The sequence below is a fragment of the Aegilops tauschii genome, chromosome 7, assembly GCF_002575655.3.
Source record: "Aegilops tauschii subsp. strangulata cultivar AL8/78 chromosome 7, Aet v6.0, whole genome shotgun sequence".
NCBI lineage: Eukaryota > Viridiplantae > Streptophyta > Magnoliopsida > Poales > Poaceae > Aegilops > Aegilops tauschii.
In genome coordinates, this window is record NC_053041.3 from 435,735,116 (window position 1) to 435,760,082 (window position 24,967).

Here is a 24,967-nt window from a genome sequence, read left to right on the forward strand (position 1 = left end):
CTTGCCAAAGGCAGCTACTAGGACAAGGAAGAAGAAAACCTCAGATTCTGAAGATGAGGGTTATGTGGCTGTTGAGGATGAGGCCACTTCAAGAAGAAGGTGTTGAAAAAGGAGTATGGCACAGCTGCTGCAACAAAGCCTGGAATGAAAACAAAGGCTCCAGCAAGAAGAGTTCCTATGTCTAAGGCCAGAGCCTCTACTCAAGAGATAATGGAATTCACTCTTGAACCCAAAGAAGGAGGTGAAGGCAAGAAGAGGAAAGAAAGGGTCAAGAAGACCATTGCTAGAGTTATTGGGAAGCCCTCCATGATGAGAGATGATGATGAAGAGGAAGAGGATGCTGCACCAGCACCCAAAGCTCAGAAGCTTATGGGAGATGCAATCAGATCAGGGGATGCTCCATCTAAGCCCAAGTCTTCTCCCAAAGCTCCAGCTCAAAAGTCTGCACCTAAGAGGAACACCAGAAGTATACCTGCTGAGGAGAAGAACAAGGTCCCAGTGCCTGAAGTAGAAGAGGAAGAAGCTGAAGCCCAAGTGCTAAGGAAGCTCAAGCCAAAGATTCCAGATCACAATGATGCACATCCTGTTGCAGAGAACATGAAGATCAGGAAGGATGCAGGCCTGAGACAGTGGAGAAAGGCTGACCCCTATGCTGCCAGGAGGAGAACTGTTGTGGACTATAGGTTCCACATAAAGGAACAACAAGATTTCTATGAGACAATCCTGCTTGACAAGAAGCCCATAGTGTGTGACATGATATGGGTGGACTGGACCTACATAAGAGAAAATGAAGAGCACTTCCCAGGTGTATATGACAGCTTCAAGGCATGTGAGGTTGACAAGTTTGTTGGCCAGAAGCTTACCAAGTGGAATGATGAGCTGATCATGCAATTCTATTCAACTGCTCATTTCTGTCCAGATGGAAGAATAGTGTGGATGTTAGAGGGTACAAGGTACCAATCTACAGTTGATGAGTGGGCTTGATTGATCAATGCCCCAGAAGCTCATGAAGATGACTTGGATGTCTATGCCAAGAAGAAGAAGGATCACAACTCAATGGCTAGCATGTATAAGGAGATTCCTGATGCAGACCTAGAGACTCACAAGTTTGGCTCAGTGAAACACCTGCTGTCAGGGCTGCCAACAATCAACTGGATCCTGAGGCACACTCTGTTGCCAAAGTCAGGAGATCATAGAATGATCAGAGGACACTCCATCAATTTGCTACACATATTTGATGTTCCTCAAAAGTTCAAGGTCATAAGTCTGATTGTGGAAACAATCAAGAGGACTGCTGCAGATTAGAAGAGATCTTGTGGGTATGCTCCACAGATTCAGGTGCTCATCAACTCCAAGATGGGCGCAGGCACATATTTGTTGGACAAGGAGCATCTACCCCTCAAGCCAGACTTTGAGGACAACACTGTTGTCATGAATGAGAATGAACCATCATCAGCTCAAGCGCATGAGAAGAGAGAGAAGGCAAGGGCAGAGAAATCTGCAAAGATGCCAACAGCTGAAGAAGCATCTCAGGTATTCTTGAAGAGCAAGCAAGATCAGCTTGGATATCTGATTGCCTCCACCTTGAGGATTGAGAAGGGCTTGGCCACCCTGACTCAAAACCAGGAGAGCTTGGAGAGGATCATTGAGCAGAAATTCTATGATCTTGATGTCAAGGTAACTGAGATCCAGTCAGTAGTTGAGCAACTTCAGGAGGAAGTGGAGGAGAAGAAGGGCAAGTCTACTACAGATGCTTTCACTAGAGTGCCCAGGAGTCAGAGATCTGCTGCAGTGCCTGTTCCAGACACCAGAGCTACTACATCTGCACCAGCAGCCACAGCTTCAGTACCACCAGCTCCAGCAGCCACTCCACCAGCTCCAGCTACATCAACAGAAGCTTTCGTCCTTGGAGTCATCTCTACGCCACCTCATGAAGACTAAGCCTGAGAGTCGTTTAGCACTATGCATTTTTTTTGAACTTTTTGGTAACATGTTGCCAAAGGGGGAGAAAATGTATAGATCATAGGCTTCGAGAGAGAGTGTTGCTTTTTATCTCTCTTGTTTTGGTTGAACTTCTTGATTGTGTGCTTGTGAGCTACTTGTTTACTTGTTCGATCATGTGTTTGATCATATGCTACCCTTAATGCTTGTTGGATGATATTATCTCTTATATCCTCATATGATCATTCACTTGCTTGGTGAAGAGTGCGTGCTTTTAACTTCTATCATTTTGAGCGCTCCACCAAGATGTATGTGACATGAAAGAGTAACCCATGATCCTAACACATTGTGCATTTGCAGTCTAAAGCAAATTTTAAATAATGCACAAATTTAGGGGGAGCTCTTGCTTATCACATACTTCTAAAAGCAACGATGTTTTTCAATCTTATTATCATTTGTCGAAGCTTTGATCTATATGTTGTCATCAATTACCAAAAAGGGGGAGATTGAAAGTGCAACTATCCCTGGGTAGTTTTGGTAATTCCTAACAACATATAGCTCATTGAGCTAGTGCTATTTCAAGATAAATATTTCAGGAAAGCTCAATGTTTGGCATGGCATGGATGAGAAACGTGGACCCCTCAAAATGCTAAGGACAAAAGGATTGGCTCAAGCTTAAAGCACAAGACTCTACATTTTACTTTTAGTGATCCAAGATCACATTGAGTCCATAGGAAAGCCAATACTATTAAGAGGGGATGAGGTGTTGCTTAATGGCTTTCTTGCTCAAAGTGCTTAGTGATATGCTCCAAAGCCCTCAACCACTTTCTCACATCCACATATGTCCCAAACCAAAAGTCAAACTCGGCCCCACCAAAACTTTCTATCCGGCGCCACCGAGTTCAGTTGACATAGCCACTGCCAGAAACCCTAGTCTTTTCGGTCTCACCGATAGGGACCTCGGTCTCACCGAGATGGAATTGTAATCTCTCTGTTTCCCTTCGTAACGTTTCGGTCAAACCGAGATGAGCGATCGGTCCCACCGAGATTGCAATGCAAACTCTCTATTTCCCTTTCGTAACGTTTCAGTCCAACCGAGATGAGCGAATCGGTCCCAACGAGTTTGCCTGAACAACTCTCTGTTTGTCTATTACCAAAATCGGTCTCACCGAGATTACGTTATGCCCTAACCCTAACGATATCGGTCCCACCGAATTGACATGTCGGTCCCACCGAAATGCCTAACAGTCACATTATGAACTAAATCGGTCTGACCGAGTTTCACGATTCGGTCCCACCGAGTTTGGTAAGTTGTGTGTAACGGTTAGATTTCGTGTGGAGGCTATATATACCCCTCCACCCACTATTCATTCATGGAGAGAGCCATCAAAACATACCTACACTTCTAACATACATTTTCTGAGAGAGAACCACCTACACTTGTGTTGAGGTCAAGATATTCCATTCCTACCACATAAATCTTGATCTCTAGCCTTCCCCAAGTTGCTTTCCACTCAAATCTTCTTCCCACCAAATCCAAATCCTGTGAGAGAGAGTTGAGTGTTGGGGAGACTATCATTTGAAGCACAAGAGCAAGGAGTTCATCATCAACACACCATCTATTACCTTTTGGAGAGTGGTGTCTCCTAGATTGGTTAGGTGTCACTTGGGAGCCTCCGTCAAGATTGTGGAGTTGAACCAAGGAGTTTGTAAGGGCAAGGAGATCTCCTACTTCGTGAAGATCTACCCGAGTGAGGCAAGTCCTTCGTGGGCGACGACCATGATGGGATAGACAAGGTTGCTTCTTCGTGGACCCTTCATGGGTGGATCCCTCTGTGGACTCGCGCAGCCGTTACCCTTCGTGGGTTGAAGTCTCCATCAACGTGGATGTACGATAGCACCACCTATCGGAACCACGACAAAAACATCTGTGTCTCCTATTGCGTTTGCACTCTCCAAACCCCTCCCTCTACATTCTTGCAAGTTGCATGCTTTACTTTCCGCTGCTTATATACTCATTGTATGCTTGCTTGAATTGTGTTAAGATTGCTTGACTTGTGCTAAGTTGTTAAAATCTGCCAAGAACTAAAATTGGGAAAAGGCTAGATTTTTATTTGGTCAAGTAGTCTAATCACCCCCCCTCTAGACATACTTTCGATCCTACAACTGTCCTGCACAGAGAAATAGATCACAAGGACCCTTGGCGGCTTACCGCAAGGCGGGTCATATAACTTTCATCACGAAGATAAGAATCACAAATAAACCTGTTATGAGTTATAGCTTTTGAAATATACTATAATATCATACCTGTGATTTTGAGCTTTGAACTGCCGGTTTACATGACTCGAACAGTAAGGGTGGCAACCCAATCCTTAGAAGCCACTCACTTCCAAGTGTATGATGTTTGTCATATGTTGGCGACTTATCGTTCAAAACCAAGCCGGCTTAAAGTTAAACCACACTTATATTTAAATCTGAACAAAAAAGTCTCAAGACAAAACCAAAGATTGTTCTCCAAAACACTTAAGCCAAATAGAGATAAAACAAAGCAAGGCTTCTGATTCGAATACGATCAGTAAACTATTCCAAAGGGGTTAAGCTAGGATTCGAATACGATCATGTAGCCCCCAGTGGCTTTGGCGTTGCGCGGATCAAGAGGGTACCGACAGCTATGTTCTCTTTGGTTCGAATACGACCTATGTTTGAACAGGAAGCCCCCAAATGAACTTGAGAGTTTTTTAACGACTCTGATTCGAATACGATCAAAGTCGGACCCAAAAGAGGTTAAGCTATGATTCAAATACGATCAAGAAGCCCCCTAGTGAGCTTGGCATTGTGCCGATCAAAAGGGTACCGACAACTATGTTCTCTTTGGTTCGAATATGACCTATGTTTGAACAGGAAGCCCCCAAATGACCTTGAGAGTTTTTTAACGACTCTGATTTGAATACGATCAAAGTCGGACCCAAAATAGGTTAAGCTATGATTCGAATACGATCAAGAAGCCCCCTAGTGAGCTTGGCATTGTGCCGATCAAAAGGGTACCGACCGCTATGTTCTCTTTGGTTCGAATACGACCTATGTTTGAACGGGAAGCCCCCTAGTGATCATGAGGTTTAACGGCTAGATTCGAATATGATCATGAGCCGGACCAAGAGAGTTAAGTTGGATTCGAATACGATCAGCCCCCAATTGGTCGTTTTGAAAAGATAATAATGAAGACATATGATCATTGAGGATGAAAAGGACAGAGGTCCTGCTTTATTGCTTATCATAATATATACATCGTCAAAATATGTACATCATGAGAGCCGGTGGCTCAAGTGTAGTAAGGCCGAAGATGAGCTATATTCCACGGCCGGTGGGTCTCCTCCTCCGACTTACGTGAGTCTTTGTGCTCTCGAACATCGATAAGGTAGTATGACTCGTTGTTCAAGTTCTTGCTGACCACAAAGGGTCCTTCCCAAGGTGGGGATAACTTGTGAGCATCAGTTTGATCCTGGATGAGCCGGAGCACCAAGTCACCTTCTTGAAAGGTTCTGGACTTAACCCGGCGGCTATGATAACGGCGCAGGTCCTGTTGGTAAATCTCTGAACGGCCTGCTGCCAAGTCACGCTTTTCATCCAACAGGTCAAGTGCATCCTGATGGGCTTGTTCATTATCAGCTTCAACGTAAGCCACCACGCGGGGCGAGTCATGACGGGTATCACTTGGTAGAACCGCGTCTGCTCCGTAAACCATGAAGAAAGGCGTGTAACCCGTAGACCTGTTGGGGGTAGTATTGATGCTCCATATCACAGAAGGTAACTCCTCCACCCAACAACCCGGCGTCCATTGCAAAGGAACCATAAGCCGGGGTTTGATGCCTTTCAAGATTTCCTGATTGGCTCTTTCAGCTTGACCGTTGGATTGAGGGTGAGCTACTGATGAAACATCAAGCCGGATATGCTCACGTTGACAGAATTCCTCCATGGCACCCTTGGACAGATTAGTACCATTGTCAGTCATAATGCTGTGTGGAAAGCCGAAACGAAAGATCACCTTTTTCATGAATTGAACCGTCGTGGCTGCATCACACTTACTAACTGGTTCTGCCTCAACCCACTTTGTGAACTTGTCAACCGCCACCAAGAGGTGGGTCTTCTTATCTTTGGACCTTTTGAAAGGCCCAACCATGTCAAGTCCCCAGACTGCAAATGGCCAAGTAATTGGAATCATCCTCAACTCTTGAGCTGGCACGTGAGCTCGTCGTGAGAATTTCTGACAACCGTCACATTTACTGACCAGATCCTCTGCATCCGCGTGAGCCGTTAGCCAATAAAATCCATGACGAAAAGCCTTAGCCACAAGGGACTTTGAACCGGCATGATGACCACAATCTCCTTCATGAATCTCACGAAGAATTTCTTGACCTTCCTCAGGAGAGACACAGCGTTGAAACGCCCCAGAGACACTGCGATGATGCAACTCGCCATTGGCAATTGTCATTGACTTAGACCGCCGGGTTATCTGCCTGGCCAAGGTTTCATCCTCAGGTAACTCACCCTGGGTCATGTAAGCCAAATATGGCACTGTCCAATCTGGGATGACGTGAAGAGCTGCCACCAATTGCGCTTCTGGGTCAGGAACAACCAAGTCTTTCTCTGTAGGCAACTTGACAGAAGGGTTATGCAGAATATCCAAGAAAGTATTAGGTGGCACCGGCTTCCGTTGAGACCCTAGCCGGCTTAAAGCATCAGCCGCCTCATTCTTCCTGCGATCGATGTGCTCCACTTGGTAACCCTTGAAGTGTCCAGCAACAGCATCAACTTCACGGCGATAAGCCGCCATGAGGGGGTCTTTAGAATCCCACTTGCCTGAGACTTGTTGAGCCACCAAATCTGAGTCGCCAAAGCACCTTACTCGGCTTAAGCTCATCTCCTTAGCCATCCGAAGACCATGGAGCAAGGCCTCGTACTCAGCTGCATTGTTAGTACAGGGAAACATCAACCTTAGCACGTAACAAAATTTGTCACCTCGAGGGGAAGCTAGAACAACTCCAGCCCCCGAGCCCTCCAATTGCCTGGACTCATCAAAGTGAATAGTCCAATATGTGTTGTCTGGCTTCTCTTCAGGCATCTGCAGCTCCGTCCAATCGTTGATGAAATCCACCAGTGCTTGAGACTTGATACCAGTGCGTGGCACATACTTTAAACCATGAGGCCCAAGTTCAATAGCCCACTTGGCGACTCGTCCTGTGGCTTCTCTGTTTTGGATGATATCCCCTAATGGAGCAGAGCTGACCACAGTGATGGGATGACCCAGAAAATATTGCTTAAGCTTCTGTCTTGCCATGAACACCCCATAAACGAGCTTCTGCCAATGTGGATATCTTTGCTTGGACTCAATAAGCACCTCACTGATGTAGTAAACCGGCCGTTGAACCAGGTGTTCCGTACCAGCCTCCTTGCGCTCCACCACAATGGCCACGCTAACAGCACGCGTGTTAGCAGCCACATATAGTAATAGCGGCTCCTTATCAATGGGAGCAGCAAGGACCAGGGGCTCAGCTAGTTGTCTCTTCAGATCTTCAAAAGCAGCGTTAGCAGCATCACTCCAGACGAAGTCGTCTGTCTTTTTCATCATCTGATACAGCGGTATGGCCTTTTCTCCTAACCGGCTTATGAACCGGCTTAATGCAGCAATACGACCCGCCAATCACTGAACATCATTGATACACGCCGGTTTAGCCAAAGAGGTGATTGCCTTGATCTTCTCCGGGTTAGCCTCAATGCCTCTGTTTGAAACCAGAAAACCCAAAAGCTTGCCTGCGGGCACACCAAAAACGCATTTGGACGGGTTAAGCATCATCTTGTAGACCCGGAGATTATCAAAGGTTTCCTTTAGATCCTCTATTAAGGTCTCCTTCTCTCTGTAGTTCACCACAATGTCATCCACATAAGCATGGACATTACGCCCAATCTGATTATGAAGACAGTTCTGCACACACCGCTGATAAGTCACCTGGGCACTCTTAAGCCCAAAAGGCATAGACACATAGCAAAAGGCTCCAAATGGAGTAATAAAGTCGTCTTCTCCTGGTCCTTAACTGCCATTTTGATCTGATGATAACCAGAATAAGCATCCAAAAAGCTCAAGCGCTCACAACCCGCCGTAGCATCAATGATCTGATCAATACGAGGGAGAGCGAAGGGACCAGCCGGACAAGCTTTGTTCAAATCCGTGTAATCCACACACATACGCCAAGTTTCGTTCTTCTTAACTACCAGCACCGGGTTAGCCAACCACTCCGGATGAAAAACTTCAATAATAAACCCGGCTGCTAAGAGCCGGGCCACTTCCTCACCAATGGCCTTGCGCCTCTCCTCACTGAACCGCCGAAGAAACTGTTTGACCGGCTTAAATTTTGGATCAATATTGAGAGTGTGCTCAGGGAGTTCTCTCGGTACACCCGGCATGTCAGAAGGTTTCCATGCAAAGATGTCCCGGTTCTCACGGATGAACTCGATGAGCGCGCTTTCCTATTTGGGATCCAGATTGGCACTGATACTAAACTGCTTCGATGAATCGCCAGGAACAAAATCAACTAGCTTGGTGTCATTGGCTGATTTGAACTTCAAATCCAATTCATGCTTTGTGGTGGGTTTTTTCAAAGACGTCATGCCCGCCGGGTCAACATTGTCCTTGTAAAATTTCAACTCGTCTGCTGCACAGACCGACTCAGCACAAGCCGTGTCGCCCTCCTCGCACTCCAAGGCCACCTTTCGACTGCCATGATCCGTAATGGTCCCTTTGTGACCCGGCATCTTGAGCTGTAGATAAACATAACACGGCCGTGCCATGAACTTGGCATAAGCCGGCTGAGGGAGTCCTGGATTAGGGGGTCCTCGGACAGCCGGAGTATATACTTTGGCCGGACTGTTGGACTATGAAGATACAAGATTGAAGACTTCGTCCCGTGTCCGGATGGGACTCTCCTTTGCGTGGAAGGCAAGCTTGGCAGTTCAGATATGTAGATCTCCTTCTCTGTAACCGACTCTGTGTAACCCTAGCCCCTCTGGTGTCTATATAAACTGGAGGGTTTAGTCCGTAGGACAAGAACAACAATCATAATCATAGGCTAGCTTCTAGGGTTTAGCCTCTACGATTTCGTGGTAGATCAACTCTTGTAATACTCATATCATCAAGATCAATCAAGCAGGAAGTAGGGTATTACCTCCATCGAGAGGGCCCGAACCTGGGTAAACATTGTGTCCCCCGCCTCCTGTTACCATTAGCCTCAGACGCACAGTTCGGGACCCCTACCCGAGATCCGCCGGTTTTGACACCGACATTGGTGCTTTCATTGAGAGTTCCACTGTGTCGTCACGATAAGGCTTGATGGCTCCTTCAATCATCTGCAACGATGCGGTCCAGGGTGAGGTTTTCCTCCCCGGACAGATCTTCGTATTCGGCGGCTTCGTACTGCGGGCCAACTCGCTTGGCCATCTAGAGCAGATCGACAGCTACGCCCCTGGCCATCAGGTCAGGTTGGGAAACTTGAACTACACTACCGACATCCGCGGAGACTTGATCTTCGACAGATTTGAGCCCATGTCAGGAGCGTCGAACAATCACGACGGGCATGACTTAGATCTGCCATCGGACGGTGTTCGGGAGATCGCACCTGCGGTTGCCCCGGCCCTTAATCTGGAGAAGATCACGCCATCCGAGGACGGGTGGATGGACCCCGCCACGGAAGCCGCACATTCATCGGCGCTGGAGCCAAACACAAACTTCACCTCCAAAGAGATCTGTGTCATCGGACCCTCGGACTCGTCTCCGGCCATAGGTTCCGAACCGCGTGTGTCCGTGCCTATCGAATCTGATTGGGCACCGATCATGGAGTTTACCTCCGCGGATATCTTTCAGCACTCACCCTTGGGCAACATGCTAAACTCATTGAGGTCTCTCTCTCTCTCTATCAGGAGACTCTTGGCCGAACTATGTCCGGCTTGAGTGGGAGGCGGACGACGAAGAAATTCATTCCCCACCCACCACCCACTTAATAGCCACTGTCGATGACTTAACCGACGTGCTTGACTTCGACTCCGAAGACATCGACGGTATGGACGACGATGCAGGAGAAGAACAGGAACCACCGCCCACAGGGTGTTGGACAGCCACCTCATTATATGATATATATATGGTGGACACCCCCGAAGAAAGCAATGGCGATGAGGCAACGGAGGATAATCCCTTGGAGAAGCAATCTAAGCACCAGCGTCATCGGCGCCGCTCTAAGCCCTGCCATAGCAAAAATAGCGATACCGGCACAAGAGATGATAGCAATCCGGATGGTGCCGAAGACGAAAACAATCCCGCCTAGCCAGGCTTCGAGCAGGCCGAGCGGGAGGATGGGCAAGCTAGCCCTAAGGAACAGGCAACAGATGGAGAATCAGAGGATGACAATTACATGCCCCTCTCCGAAGACAAAGTGAGCCTTGGCGATGAAGAATTCATCGTACCCGATGATCCCGTCGAGCAGAAGCGCTTCAAGCGCCGGCTTATAGCCACTGCAAAAAGCCTGAAAAAACAACAGCAGCAGCTTCAAGCTGATCAAGACTTGCTAACTGATAGATGGACCGAGGTCCTAGCTGCCGAGGAATACGGACTCGAGCGCACAACTAAAAGCTACCCAAAGCACAGGTTGCTACCTCAACTCGAGGAGGAGGCATCAAAGCCTACACTACCAGCGCATGATGCGGCTGACCGGCCACCTCGTGGCCGAGATAAAGCGGCGTATCAGCCCGAAGTCCAGCCCGCACCCCGCCGCCAAAAAAGCAAAAACACGAAGGCCCGGGGCTCCGCGAATGACCTGCAAGATTGCAGGAACCAGTGCCATCCTGACGTTCGCACGCTGTAATATGCATTATGTAACATTCTTCGTGACATTCCTGTTGGTGTTGTAATGCTCTGTTCCATTATGTAACACACAATTCTTTGGACCGTTTGGTTTTCACATGTTGTAATTCTTTTGACTTTGGTTTTCTCACATGTTGTACTGGTATCTTATGACTTTGGTTTTCTCATGTTGTATTGTAATGAACGGATGGATCTGTCTAGGAGTTTAGATGATGCAGCTTTCAAATTCTATTTTATATTTTCTGGGCGAGGAAAGCTGGATATGGTCAGCAACGGATTAGGCTGTTACGAGCCACAATAAAATCTCGCTCATCAGTTCATCACAGCACACCAAAGAAGCGGTGCCAATGATATAAGGACAGACTTTGCTAGTAGGGATGGCATTTGCGAACGATTTTGTTTTGATGGTGGACTTTGCTAGTAGGAGTGGCATTTGCGAACGATTTTGTCTTGATGGTGGACTTTGCTAGTAGGGATGGCATTTGCGAACGATTTTGTTTTGATGGTAATTTGTGTTGGGCAAGCATGGCAATTTTACTAAGCGAGGCATTTGCTTGATGGTAATTTGTGTTGGGCAAGCATGGCAATTTTACTAAGCGAGGCATTTGCGAACGATTTTGATGGTAATTTGCATTGGCCGAGCATGGTCCGCCACAGTCCTGTTTTTCGTAAAAAAAAGTTGACATCCTCCCGACAATATAATTTGCTACGAAAGATGTTCTCAATTGTCATCCCACCCTAAAGGACTGGCCTATTGGCGCCACATGCACCGCACCGACCAGTGTCATGATTCGGAGGAGGAGATCCAATATGATCCATGCAAGAGAAAAATGATAGAACATTATCATCCAAATTTGAAAGATCTGGTAAGAAGAAAGTACTTGCTTAATGGACCTTGTCAGCCCAGAGATATCGATTTTCCATATGTTGGTTCTAATGGACCTTAATCTACTGAAGTTAAATAATAAACAATTAGTAAATATTGGTACTTTGATTTGGGCATTTAATTATGTTCTAAACTTCTACTTGAAAATTTAATTCTAGCTTCTATATTGTAGGTTATTGAACCTTGGTGTGTAATGAGGTGTTTTGGAATTTCAGAGTGCAAGACATCCTTTTCAAGTAATTTCGTTTGTTTTAGCATTATCTATCTACTATCCCTATAAAAGAAAGACTTGCGGAGATCAAAAACTTAATCCCACCCATCTAATCACATCTACACGGTTCAGATTACTCACTAGAACACATTTGATCTAACCAGTGTTTAGCAGCAACCCCCCCCCCCCCCCCCCCCCTATAAAAGAAAGACTTGCGGAGATCAAAAACTTAATCCCACCCATCTAATCACATCTACACGGTTCAGATTACTCACTAGAACACATTTGATCTAACCAGTGTTTAGCAGCAACCCCCCCCCCCCCCCCCCCCCCCCCGGTTCCAAACTGGGGGAGCCAGCAGCCCCAAAGTACAGCTTATTACAGATCTCTAAAGTTCAGGCCAGTGCCCAAAAAGCTCAAGCGACGAGTAGAAAACGCTCTTATATTATGAGACGGAGGGAGTATCTTTAAGCACCATATTTCACTATCAGCATAGACATTATATATACATGGCTTTATAGTAGGCACTATATATGTGTTAATTTCATTTCAAACGCAACCAAACGCTATGAAGCTTCTATTACAACTATGATACCTAGGAGCATAGTTAACAGGAAACTTAGTTGACAAATACTTAGTGGAGTATCTATCATCGGCCACATGTTAACTACACTTACACCTTGCATAATTATTTTGACTAACTAACAGTAACAACAAGTATAGCACTTGTTCCTTGTTCCTTGTTCCTAGAAGTGCAATAGATGTCAATTGAGCAGTGCAAACACTCTGAAATCTGACCAACGTACTGTGACCAGAAAAACATAATTTCGACAATAGCTTCCGGACTGCCGTAGATCAAGCACACTCTGAACTATATACTTGTACCTTCAGATCAGATGCATCAGCAAAAATTCAGAATAAAACCATACTCCAGGGAGCAACAACTTGTTCTACCACGTCATTCCTGATTATGCATATACTCCGATTCAATCATCGAGAAGATTTTCCACGCAATGAACAAAAAAATTCAAGCTAAAGTTGTACTAACATCTTGCTATATGCAGCTACGTACTGCTGTCCCAATCCCGAACAATGACCTGATTAGGCAAGCAATGAACGAACCCGGGCGCCGATCCCCACGGCGAAGCCACTACCACTGCCGCCGCGGTGGCTTCCGGGCTTCGGCCAGCTTGGCGAGGCGCCGCAGAACGTCGGCCCTGAGAGCATCGAGCGCCGTGGCGAACTCGGGGAGCTCTGCCTCCCGGAGCGCGTCCACATCCACCTCCCACCAGTGCGCCCTCCCCTGTTCCTCCTGCGCCGCCTTGACCTTCTCCGCGACGGCGCGCAGCCGCGCCTGCTCGTGCGAGACCTGCGCCTCGATCCACCCCGCCTCACGCCTCACCGCCGCCACCCGCGCCGCGGCCTCGTCCGCCGTCTCGGTCCCGGCGTCGGCGTCGAGGAAGACACTGCGGAGGACGGAGTCGAGGGTGGGGTTGCCGAAGAGGAGGGGTTTGCCAACTGCGGGGAAGGCGAGGATGGCGAGGTGGGGCGCGAAGAGCTCGGAGACCTCCCAGGCGTCCTGGACGAGCCTGTCGTGGCGGTACTTGATCCTCTCTCGCAGCCTGGCCCGGGTGCGATCCCCGCCCTGCCGCCGCCGCTCGGTGCCCCTCGCCGTCGCCATTGCTTCGGCGGCGATCCTTACTCCAGATTGCTTTGCTTTGGGACTTTTTGTTGGAGGTCACACAAGCAGACGCTTTATTCTTCCGAGACGTGCGCACATTGGCCTGAGTAGACTCTCATTTTTGGGCTGACAATTGAGATTTTCTTACTTCCATTCCTTTTGACAAAATTTGAAGAAAAATGGTTTGAGTGACTACGCTGACATGTCTGCTGACTAGCCAGCCAACGGGTAAAAACCACGTCTACTCGGTGAAAACCGGATTCAGTGGAGAGAAGGTCTCGATAGTCTAGGGTCAACTATTAAACGGTTTCAGAGTTTATGGTTAAATTGCAGGTTGTAACATGGATTTCTCTCAAGATTTTTAGATATAACCACCACAACACGTTGTTTCTTAGGTGTTGTATCTAAATAATGTTTCATTTATGTTGTTCAGCGAACATATTTGCATCTCAACATTGTGGTCTAATTGTGGAGGGAGGGAAAGAAGAGAAAAATAGGTAAAGAAGTCGCACCAAATTATAGAATTAGTTTCACTACGTACAATAAATTTCATTGTGGTCGGCAACGCTGGTGAACTAGATGATGCCCCGTGGGATACTATGAGACTTTTAGACGCGGGATACTATGAGAGTTTTAGTATATTTGACGTGTGGACCGACCTTGATTGTGGATACTATGAGACTTTTAGGTTATTTGAATTGTGGATACGACATTGCATACAAATATTGACATGGTTACTGCGTGTTGCCCAAGTGTTAATTCACATTAGATGACTCCGCGTGAAAAAAAGATCTATAGCACAAAGTAACATTTGTATGCTACAATTTAACATCAAACAAAAGTTATCAATTCCAATTGGATTGTATAAATACGTTCAATGGGGAAACAAAATAAGATAATATAAATGGAACCAAAAGGTTCAGAATAAATTGCAGTAGAGGGCAAAGCAACCATGGGGCACCATGTTGAAACGTAAGATTCTCTTATCATATTGAGATAGTTCTGCATTGCCCCCTATCCTAATTTCTTGTATAAATGTGTAACGATGGAAGGACAGAAGCAATGTAAGCATCATAAACTTTAGTTATAACATTTCAATCAACAGTACACATCTTGTAAGTATGCAAATAAAATGATTCATGTTTCAAGGTAAGTCAACATTGAAGATTCCTGTTTAAAGGGCAGGGGAACTTCGTCGGTTAGTAAATCCGTCCATTCATGTTGCAAGAGAATAATGGCATAGTGGAATTTAATGGAGATCGTTAGAGAAAATGAAGAGGGAGAGGGCCGGATGGGGAGATGTGAGGAGGGAGTGAGCCTTCCATGGGAATCGTTTGGACTCTAGCTCATGGAGAAGACCTGGAGATGAGGTGCCGTGACGCAGATTCATTAGCAGAGAACAAAGGAAGTGGTCAGATGGGGAATCCTTAGTTAGGCCAGCGAGAGGCGCGATGGGCCTTGCGTGATAGCTTCGGCAAAAAAGGAAGGACAATGACATAAGAAAATTATGTGGTATCACCCAAAAACGAAGGAAATTTCGGTAGTGAGAGGTAGCTATTTAAGAATAGAAGATTGACAAAAAAAGGAAAGAGTGGGGTAAAGAAAAGCATACATAGCAATTCCAAGGGAAACATCAAGAGTCGTCTCTCCACTAATATACAACCCCCTGCCCCCTCTTATCTCTTTTTTAACCGATGTGGCAAGAACTTGGAGTGCCCTTAGCTCAATTGGTCAGAACAAATACATTACATACCCATTTACTCATATTTGAGGATAACATACCAAGCAAGTTTCTTCCCAACCATTTGTCCAAATGAGATGAAATTATACTAGTGCTCTTTGAAATATGAGTGATTTACTACAAGTATTTCAACGGCTCTATGCCTTGCAAATTTTGAAGCAAAATCTGAGGCTAAAACTAAACAAGCAAGGTTCTCTAAACAAAATTGTCAAAAAGGGCTAATTTTTTTACCAAAATGCTCATTGAATTATTTATAACTTATTAGAAAATTTAATATTTTCTATGTAGTTTAAATTTTGAACCCAAATATTTGTGGTTGAAACTAAAAATCATGTTTCTCCCAAACTCTCTGTCAACAACAGAATACTTTTACTAGAATGATCACCATTTTACAATGACTCTTTAAAAAAATTCCATGTAGTTTGAATTTTCACTCAAATTTGAGATAGAGACTAATAAAAACATGTTTCTCCCAAATCATCTATAAAAAAGCTAAAATTTTACCAAAATGCCTGATGAATTTATGCATGATTTACTTGATTTTATCAAATTTATATGTGTTTTTTGTATTTTTGTCAATAGATTGGTTGAGTTGTTTGGTGAGTTGATGTGTACACGATGTTTGTGGTGCCATGTTAGCAAAAGCCAGGTATGGAACCAATCAATCTGATTAATGTTTTTAAATGGTTTTCATAGTTCGGGAGGGTATTTTAAGCCAAAGTAAAGTTCAATGTTGTAATTTGAACTCAACTAGAATGTGGTGTGGTGGGAGGATTGGTAGGGTGGGTGGGATGGTGGTAAAACTAGAGATATACTAGCTGGGCAAAGGCTCGGTGACACGCCACACCCTTGAGGGTGCTTGTTGTTGGCTTGGTTATGATTTATATGGTTGTTGCTGTTTGATAGGATTAGTAGACATGTACATGTCTGTGCATTGCATGTTTGCATGTAGAGAAAGGGTGATATATTACATTACGATAGTAGTTGATACATTGATGCAAATGAAGAAAGGAAACTAATGGGTACATGATTGCAACGAATGGGTAAAAAGGTATGGTGTAAACTAAATATTTTTCATGGCATTAACCTTCTGTAGTATTTACTTCACTTAGTCTTGTAGTGCGTATTTTGTTTGTAAAGTCAACTTATATAAGTTAAAGATAAAAAACATTGAACTGGAAAAACAATCACTTCTGTACAAACAACACATTTTGTGATATCACATTTACAGGGTTATGAGAATTCAAAAAAAATTACCAAAAAATGAGTCATTTCATAATTGAATGAAAATGAGGGGCCTAAGATTATAGATTGCAACAGTTGCGCTTTTACAGTACTGAACATGGTTCCAAGTACTCAAGATATTATGTTTGGAGAGGTCCTAATATTATCTTGTCGATCTATAACTTGCACGGCCACTCACTAACAGAAAAGGGGGGAATTTTATCACCAGTAAAAAATATAGAAAGACAATAGGATAACGATTGATTATTCAGGACGGTCTAAGAGTAGTTCTTTACTAAATCTGAAATTGGACATGGTCAACATAACATGCGGCCGAAATGAAAGGACATTCGCCCTAAGTTCATTGACATCCGCCCTAAATTATTCAGGGTTTTGGTGTTAATGGCAATGTTGATTATAGGACTGACTGTGCTTCAAGTGTGCTTTCAGTATACACATAATTGAGAATGGTACATGCCGTTGGTCGGTGCCCCCTCTCCTAAGCAAAAATGATATAAGAAGACGACACATCGAATTTCCACCCGTGATTTTGTTGGGGAACGTAGTAATTTTAAAAAAATTCCTACGCACACGCAGGATCATGGTGATGCATAGCAACGAGAGGGGAGAGTGTGTCCACGTACCCTCGTAGACCGAAAGCGGAAGCGTTAGCACAACGCGGTTGATGTAGTCGTACGTCTTCACGATCCGACCGATCAAGTACCGAACGCACGGCACCTCCGAGTTCTTGCACATGTTCAGCTCGATGACGTCCCTCGAGCTCCGATCCAGCCGAGCTTTGAGGGAGAGTTCCGTCAGCACGACGGCGTGGTGACGATGATGATGTTCTACCGACGCAGGGCTTCGCCTAAGCACCGCTACGATATTATCGAGGTGAACTATGGTGGAGGGGGGCACCGCACACGGCTAAGAGATCTCAAGGATCAATTGTTGTGTCTCCAAGGGGTGCCTCTGCCCCCGTATATAAAGGATCAAGGGAGGAGGAGGCCGGCCCTAGGAGGGGCGCGCCAAGGGAGTAGGATTCCTACTCCTAGTAGGAGTAGGTTTCCTCCTTTCCTAGTCCAACTAGGAGAAGGGGGGAAAGGAGGGGAGGGGAGAAGGAAGGGAGAGGGGGGCCGCGCCCCAAACCCCTTGTCCAATTCGGACTAGGCTTGGGAGGGGCGCGTGCCACCTCCTGGCTGCTGCTGCCTCTCCTTTCCACTAAGGCCCATTAAGGCCCAATACTTCTTCCCCGTATTCCCGTAACTCCCCGGTACTCCGAAAAATACCCGAATCACTCGGAACCTTTCTGATGTCCGAATATAGTCGTCCAATATATCGATCTTTACATCTCGACCATTTCGAGACTCCTCGTCATGTCCCCGATCTCATCCGGGACTCCAAACTACCTTCGGTACATCAAATCACATAAACTCATAATATAACCGTCATCGAACTTTAAGCGTGCGGACCCTACGCGTTCGAGAACTATGTAGACATGACCGAGACACGTCTCCGGTCAATAACCAATAGCGGAACCTGGATGCTCATATTGGCTCCCACATATTCTACAAAGATCTTTATCGGTCAAACCGCATAACAACATACGTTGTTCCCTTTGTCATCGGTATGTTACTTGCCCGAGATTCGATCGTCGGTATCTCAATACCTAGTTCAATCTCGTTACCGGCAAGTCTCTTTACTCGTTCCGTAATACATCATCCCGCAACTAACTCATTAGTTACAATGCTTGCAAGGCTTATAGTGATGTGCATTACCGAGAGGGCTCAGAGATACATCTCCGACAATCGGAGTGACAAATCCTAATCTCGAAATACGTCAACTCAACAAGTACCTTCGGAGACACCTGTAGAGCACCTTTATAATCACCCAGTTACGTTGTGACGTTTGGTAGCACACAAAGTGTTCCTCCGGTAAACGGGAGTTGCATAATCTCATAGTCATAGGAACATGTATAAGTCATGAAGAAAGCAATAGCAACATACTAAACGATCAAGTGCTAAGCTAACGGAATGGGTCAAGTCAATCACACCATTCTCCTAATGATGTGATCCCGTTAATCAAATGACAACTCATGTCTATGGCTAGGAAACTTAACCATCTTTGATTCAACGAGCTAGTCAAGTAGAGGCATACTAGTGACATTCTGTTTTGTCTATGTATTCACACATGTATCAAGTTTCCGGTTAATACAATTCTAGCATGAATAATAAAACATTTATCATGAAATAAGGAAATAAATAATAACTTTATTATTGCCTCTAGGGCATATTTCCTTCACATTTCTCTTTATTGAGTCATAGTCACGCTCTACTATAAAAAGAGGGTACGATATGGATCTTGTATGAGAATCATTTAACAAATCATACCAAATACCTACCACACATATTGAGAAAGAGACATTTGTTTCCATCTGTTGGTGTGCTGCAATACGAGTCAGACACAAAGTCAGATTATCTGGCGTTGTATTTGGTTGTACTTTCTCTCTAGACCAGGTTAAATTATTTGACTTAGATCAGATTATTTGACATGTCAAATAGTCTGAGATATGTCCGACATTGTGTCCCAATTTGTCTAGAGCATTGGAAAATGTTGGATACTGACCCAGATAGTCTGACATTTCTGCGTAGTACAATAACGGGCAAAAAAACGGGTTGATCTATAAAATCCACCCTTCTTCAAAGGAAGAGGGCGACTTCTACTTTCTTTCATCCATTGATCCAAAGCTTAAAACTCCGATTCCTCCCTCTCTAGCCACTCAATCCACCTCATATATTAGAGAGAGCCATAGAAACACTTGATCTACAAATCCATCCAATCAAAACTCAATTTCATTGATTCCCCCACGAGATCCTAGAAATCTTGTTGCTCATGGGTTTGTAGCGAACCCTAGATGTTTGGTGTTTCCCATGAGCTTCCAAGTCGTGTGGTTGTGCCCCGGGCTTGTTTGTGAGGGTTTGGAGCTCGCCTCAAGAGCTACCCCTAGTGGAAGGGAACCTGAGCATTTGTTGCTTGAGGTTCTCGAAGAAGAAGGTGAGACATTCGTTCTCATGGGAGCATTCATTGCTCCCCCCCCTTCCCAACGGAGATTTAGCACACCCCAAGTGTGTGACCTTTGGATTACATTGTAGTCTGTATCGTTTCGGTTGTCTCTTTATCGTAACTTACTTGTTTTTATACTTGCTCGTATGTTGTAGCTTACTAGCTTGTTGTAACACATCATATTGGGTTGTATCACCGTTGCATTTCTACAAAATTTATACCCCTCTAAATGCAACTAAGAGAAGAATTTAATTTGGTAGTCGCCTATCCCTGCCTCTAGTCATCATTTATGAAATCTTTGATCCTTCAATTGGTATCAGAGCAAGGTCTCTTTCTCATTGTTGAGCTTCACCGCTATAGAGAGCAAAGATGTTGAACGATGAAACACCAACTATGAGTTGAAAATTTTAGAATTACAATGGAAGCTTGTCGTATTTGAGAAAAATATTGTCAAGTCAACTGCCGCGTTTGAACGTTGTCGGCATAGCCGGTACTGAAGTTGATAATGAAGACTACACTCAACTAAGGCATCGCTACCCTATACTTTCATAAGGCACTCATGTTACTAATATAGGCCCTCCACCTACTCTTGGTCCTAAGAATTGTGGTCATTGGAAAGCCTTGATGAGTCTCATGTTTGGGGTGCCAACTTTGGCCTTTGGGAAATTACCATATATGCTTACTCCTCCTTGGATCCTAAGTATCTAACCCCCTTGGAAAAAAGGGCTAGAAAATAAAATTTAACTTTCTGGCTTTGTCTATGATTACAAAGACTAGTGATCCTATAATCTTCAATCACATTCGCCTCTATCCCACCATATCCAAAAACCGGACCTACTCTGGGTTCACCGGTTCCACAAACAATACTCCCTCAACTTTAATACCAAACCTACCTCTCCTTCTTCCTTTGGAAAACTAGATGACCCGTTGCGCCAATGGCGCAAAGGCCGGGTGTAATCCAGGTATTGGAAGAGTGTGCATTAAAATATGTAAACAGAAAATAAAACATATATTGAAATAAGTCGCAAAGGGCAGGAGCGAAACAGGCTTTCAAACCATGGAAGTTAGAATATTTAGAGACCGATGCCTACTTATATTGCCTTATGAATGTTACCATACTATTGGATTAGGAGTGATAACAGGGTGTATTCTTCTATAGCTCTTTCCCCCCATCCCCTCCTATTTATAAAGGATAAGTAAACATCAAACTGGACCATCCCAGATTGAGCATATCACAAGCATATTAGACATGGAAGTGCCATTTTTAGTACATGGCCAGCAAGACAGAGTATTAAAGACTAATATGATCATCACTCAACAGGCATTGCTATTCAAAATGATAAGCCATACTATCTTGATGGTACATAACAAAAAAGCTCTAGCATTTCCCGCCAGTTATAGTACACCTTGCTCATCAAGCTTCTTGTTCTGGGAGAGATCACACCAAGCAAACACGATTCAGTTGAGCACAAACACGTAAAGATTCATGATCAAGAACAGAGTCAAATTTATCTTGCATAGAAATTCTCTCAATTGTCAGAAAGGGGAGTCTTTGATAAAAGCTTCTTCCATCTGTCTGTAATCCTGATGTTTCCGCTTGTAAGAGCATCATGCATCTACAAATACAAGGAAAAATAATATAATTTACATTACAAGGAAAGAAATAGGAAAACTATGTTCTCTAATCCTGATCATGTATGTATTGAACAATTAAGAATGCAATTCAAGTGCGTTTGCTAAATCGTAGATGACAAAGTAAAAACTTGATGTAGTACATGTGTTTTCTGATCCACCCACAAGAATCTGGGCCCTTCATCCAGGATCAGATGGCTCAGACATATTTTTTTCTATTTCTGCAACCGTGACCCTTCTTCTGTTGTAGTCGCTCCCGTTCGAGAGAAATAAAAGGGAACAAAGTTCCCCCAAAAATATAAAAAAATCCTCAAACAACTAATAAATGAAAAGGAGCAAATTGCCACACCAAGCAATTAGTGTGGATATGTTGTTAGGAGACACTTGCTACTGCTAGAAATTAAACAAGTGATCCACTGGCGTAGTAGTCCTCACTTGTAATTTATTATGAACATGAAACATATAGGACAAGACCCTAAAGTGAACTATCCTTGGGCTCATGAAAATAATTGTGAATACTGAATCTGCTGTGTAGTATAAAAGAATTTAGTTATTACCTTGGCTGACTTAGGAAGCAACTGCACGAGCCATCATCAACATCAATTTATATATCCATCTTGACAGGGGTTGAAGAAAGATAATCAGGAAACCAAAGGCTAACATGCAAAGTTCAGTAATCCGAACACCAACTCCATCAGTTTCAAAGAAAAAGCATAACAACCAACACTTGAGACACAAATGTTATTGTAGGTACATGATAAGCGATATTCAGTATGATTCTGAACTACTTGAGCTCTAAGTTTTATTTGCAAAGAATGACACATGACTAAGCTTCTTATATACATACAACACGAAATATGCTTCAACACGTAATATGCTTCAATTTTGTTTGAATAAGGCAATTCTTAAGCAAATCTAATAACAATTTTCCATTGCACGTCTTCAACCTTTCTCTCTCCATACTCACCTTGATCCTATCATCACAAGAATTGAAGAAAACATGAAGTCAAAGTACAACTGAACGATACAAATTGAAAGAGGGATTGTAGCATTTATTTTTCTTCTTACCATAAGATCTCCTTCAACTCTGCTGCTTTGGCCTTGCAGACATGGTCGGACAGCTTGCCATTGTGACTGCAATCTACACATGAAGCTAGTGCTCGCAATAGGAAGCAACATGAGTGAAGTTTCATGAAGTATTGACACCCGTGGTATTCTTAGCAAAGAAAATACAATTGGGACCTTATTATTCATTAAACAATGTTTCTAATATAGCTTCGATTTTGTCATTTTTGCCCAGATAGCAAGGATGTAATTTCTTTGTGAAACTTCATACGAGGGTATATCGGTTGACTAAGTATGTTAGAAAATATATTCAGATTTTTTGGGTTTCACCTCTAGCCTACCCCAACTTGTTTGGGACTAAAGGCTTTGTTGTTGTTGTTGTAGTAATTTTTTCGAATTTACTATTCATAAGGGGTGCGCGTGGAACCATGTTCATCAAATCCGCGTCCTTCAATAGCTATACTACTGTATTGAGCTACTGATTTAATCACGATCGACATTCTAACTGTAGGAAAGATGTGTCTATCTTAATCATGAATACATCACCCTTACTAAAACATATTTTTGAATACATACTCCAAATAGAATAACTGTGCAGAGACTCTGCTACTATAATATATAGATGGCAATATAATTTAAAACAACAGCTCAGGTTTATGGCGGATGGGCTTTGAGGATACAGTCCAAAAAGGGAATCAGGTGCATGTCTTACATGTCAAGTATAGATCAATGGCACGAGCAATGTGCTTCTTCCCAGGTATATCATCAACGAGTGAAACAATAGGGAGAAATGTCATGCCTATGACATCTGGTGCCGAGGAAACAGTTTTTATCCACTCAACAGAATTCTGAACAAGATCACAACCTCCCTCCTTCTGAAGATTACTGTCATGTCCTGTGTAGGGTACTGGAATTGGGATTTGTTGGCAGTAAGAGGTGCAGTACACATAGAAATTCTGCGTGATAAATGGCGATGCCAATGTCACATACGGTGAAGGGAACAGCCACGAAGCCTAACATGTATGGTACAATTGGCAGAGCAGCAGATTTGCATCACAGTACGCACAGAAGAGAAGAACGCGTGCATCTTCCTCACCTTCTCGAAGCTGCAGATGAAGGGCTCGTTGGGGGCGGCACCAGGGGGGCGGGCGGCTGCGCCCGCGGTTGCCGCGGTAGGCCACCCCCTCTACGTCGGGGGGCACACCGCCGCCGATGCACAGGTCCTGCGTGCGAGTCCCGATCGAGGCCGCACTCCTCGGCTCGAGGTCCTCCGGCTGAGGCCGGATCGAGGCCGTGCTCGTCGAGGTCGGCCACGGGGCGGACGCATCTGGACACGGACGAGGTGCCGCTGGCTGCTGCCCTTCTCTCTCCCTCTCATCCTCTCTCCCGACGCCGCCACCACCGCTCACCTCGCCTCTTCGCAGGCCGGCGCTACCACCGTTGCTCTTCTCTTGCCGCCGCCGACGCCGCTCCCACGCCACGATCCAAACGACCCCGCATCGATGCGCCGTCGCTGCCGCTGGTCTCCCCCGCGCCACCTCCTCTTCCTATTTTCTTCCAGCGGCGGCGCAGTCCCCTCCCCCCCTGTGGCTTCATGGTGGTGAGGGCTAACGGATTGGGGAGAAGGAGAGGAGGCGGCGGATTGGGGAGGAGGAGAGGAGGCTCTCGGTAGGCTAGCGTGCGCGCACACTGTTTATAGACCAATACAAGGAGACGTGGCCACGGCCCCTAGTTGGGTGCAGTCCCTCATCCTTCCTCTAGTTTGACTCTTGGTTGATCTCCAATCCCATACCCTCGACCTTCCCTCATATTTTTCCCACTCCACCTCCCCCTTGGTCCTAGTGTCCCTAGTCAAAATGGAGTATTCGCTAACCTGCGAGATCAACTAACCTATGTTGCTTTTGTCAAACTTGTTGCTATTTTATCTTTGTTGCGGGATGTTACCTCAAATGACGCTCCGGACGGTAGGTTCCTCATCCATGGGACTTCGTTCTCCTCTAGGTGCACTTACTCATGGCTATCCCTCGACTCCTAGGTTGACATCAACCCTGGCTACATTTAGAGCTCGTTGACCCCCGTCAAGGTCAAAATTATGGTTGGCTTCTATTTCGAGACAGGTTGAACACCAAGGCGAACTTTCTTCACAAGACCATCTCCTCCGACTCATCTTGCCTGTTGTGTGATCACCACCGCGAGGACACACTCCACCTAGTTCTCAAGTGTCTCGAAGGTACACAAGTGTAGCTACTTCTCGGCCTCATCGTCCCCACCTCCATCGACCGCATTGGGGACGCCCTGACCCCGAAATAGGAGCCAACGATCGCTGCCATGCCAGAGAAGACACCAGAATCATAGCAATTGAAATGACCCAACCTTTACAAGATTACCTCAACATACGAGCAAACATGAGACTATATTCTTAACCTATCTTTCAGGAAGAAAACCTGCCAGCTTCTCATGAAATTCTCCTGCATTCTGAATTCCTCTAAGAATTGAGAGGCAATTATATGTAATGTATTTTAGTTCCCTGTGTTCCAGCCTTCCAGGAGAAACCATAGCCAGAAACAATCAAGACTAGATGCACACATTCAACAATCACCTAATAATGGAAAGAAAGA

At 44.9% G+C, this 24,967-nt stretch overlaps 1 protein-coding gene and 1 pseudogene across 1 annotated transcript; one reads left to right on the forward strand and one right to left on the reverse strand.

The window, feature by feature from the left end:
- LOC141027240 (uncharacterized) overlaps window positions 1-24,967 on the forward strand; it is a 130,535-nt pseudogene that overhangs the window by 65,906 nt on the left and 39,662 nt on the right.
- On the reverse strand, window positions 21,980-24,905 carry LOC123494943 (uncharacterized). The gene is made up of 6 exons (XM_045231472.2): window positions 24,794-24,905; window positions 24,620-24,672; window positions 23,446-23,896; window positions 23,062-23,256; window positions 22,353-22,437; window positions 21,980-22,258 (listed from the first exon to the last, which is right to left on the reverse strand). Exons 1-6 carry the CDS (start codon window positions 24,903-24,905, stop codon window positions 22,147-22,149), a joined length of 1,008 nt encoding a protein of 335 aa, XP_045087407.1. The 3' UTR covers window positions 21,980-22,146.

Bases quoted from the DNA above. Each gene is read 5' to 3' on its own strand.
- LOC123494943 (XM_045231472.2), bottom strand. From the start codon at position 24,905: ATGGTTTCTCCTGGAAGGCTGGAACACAGGGAACTAAAATACATTACA. The intron at 24,673-24,793 runs GTTTTCTTCCTG...CTGGCATGGCAG, and splicing joins ATTTCATGAGAAGCTGGCAG to CGATCGTTGGCTCCTATTTC. The intron at 22,259-22,352 runs GTAAGAAGAAAA...TTGTGATGATAG, and splicing joins GAGTTGAAGGAGATCTTATG to GATCAAGGTGAGTATGGAGA.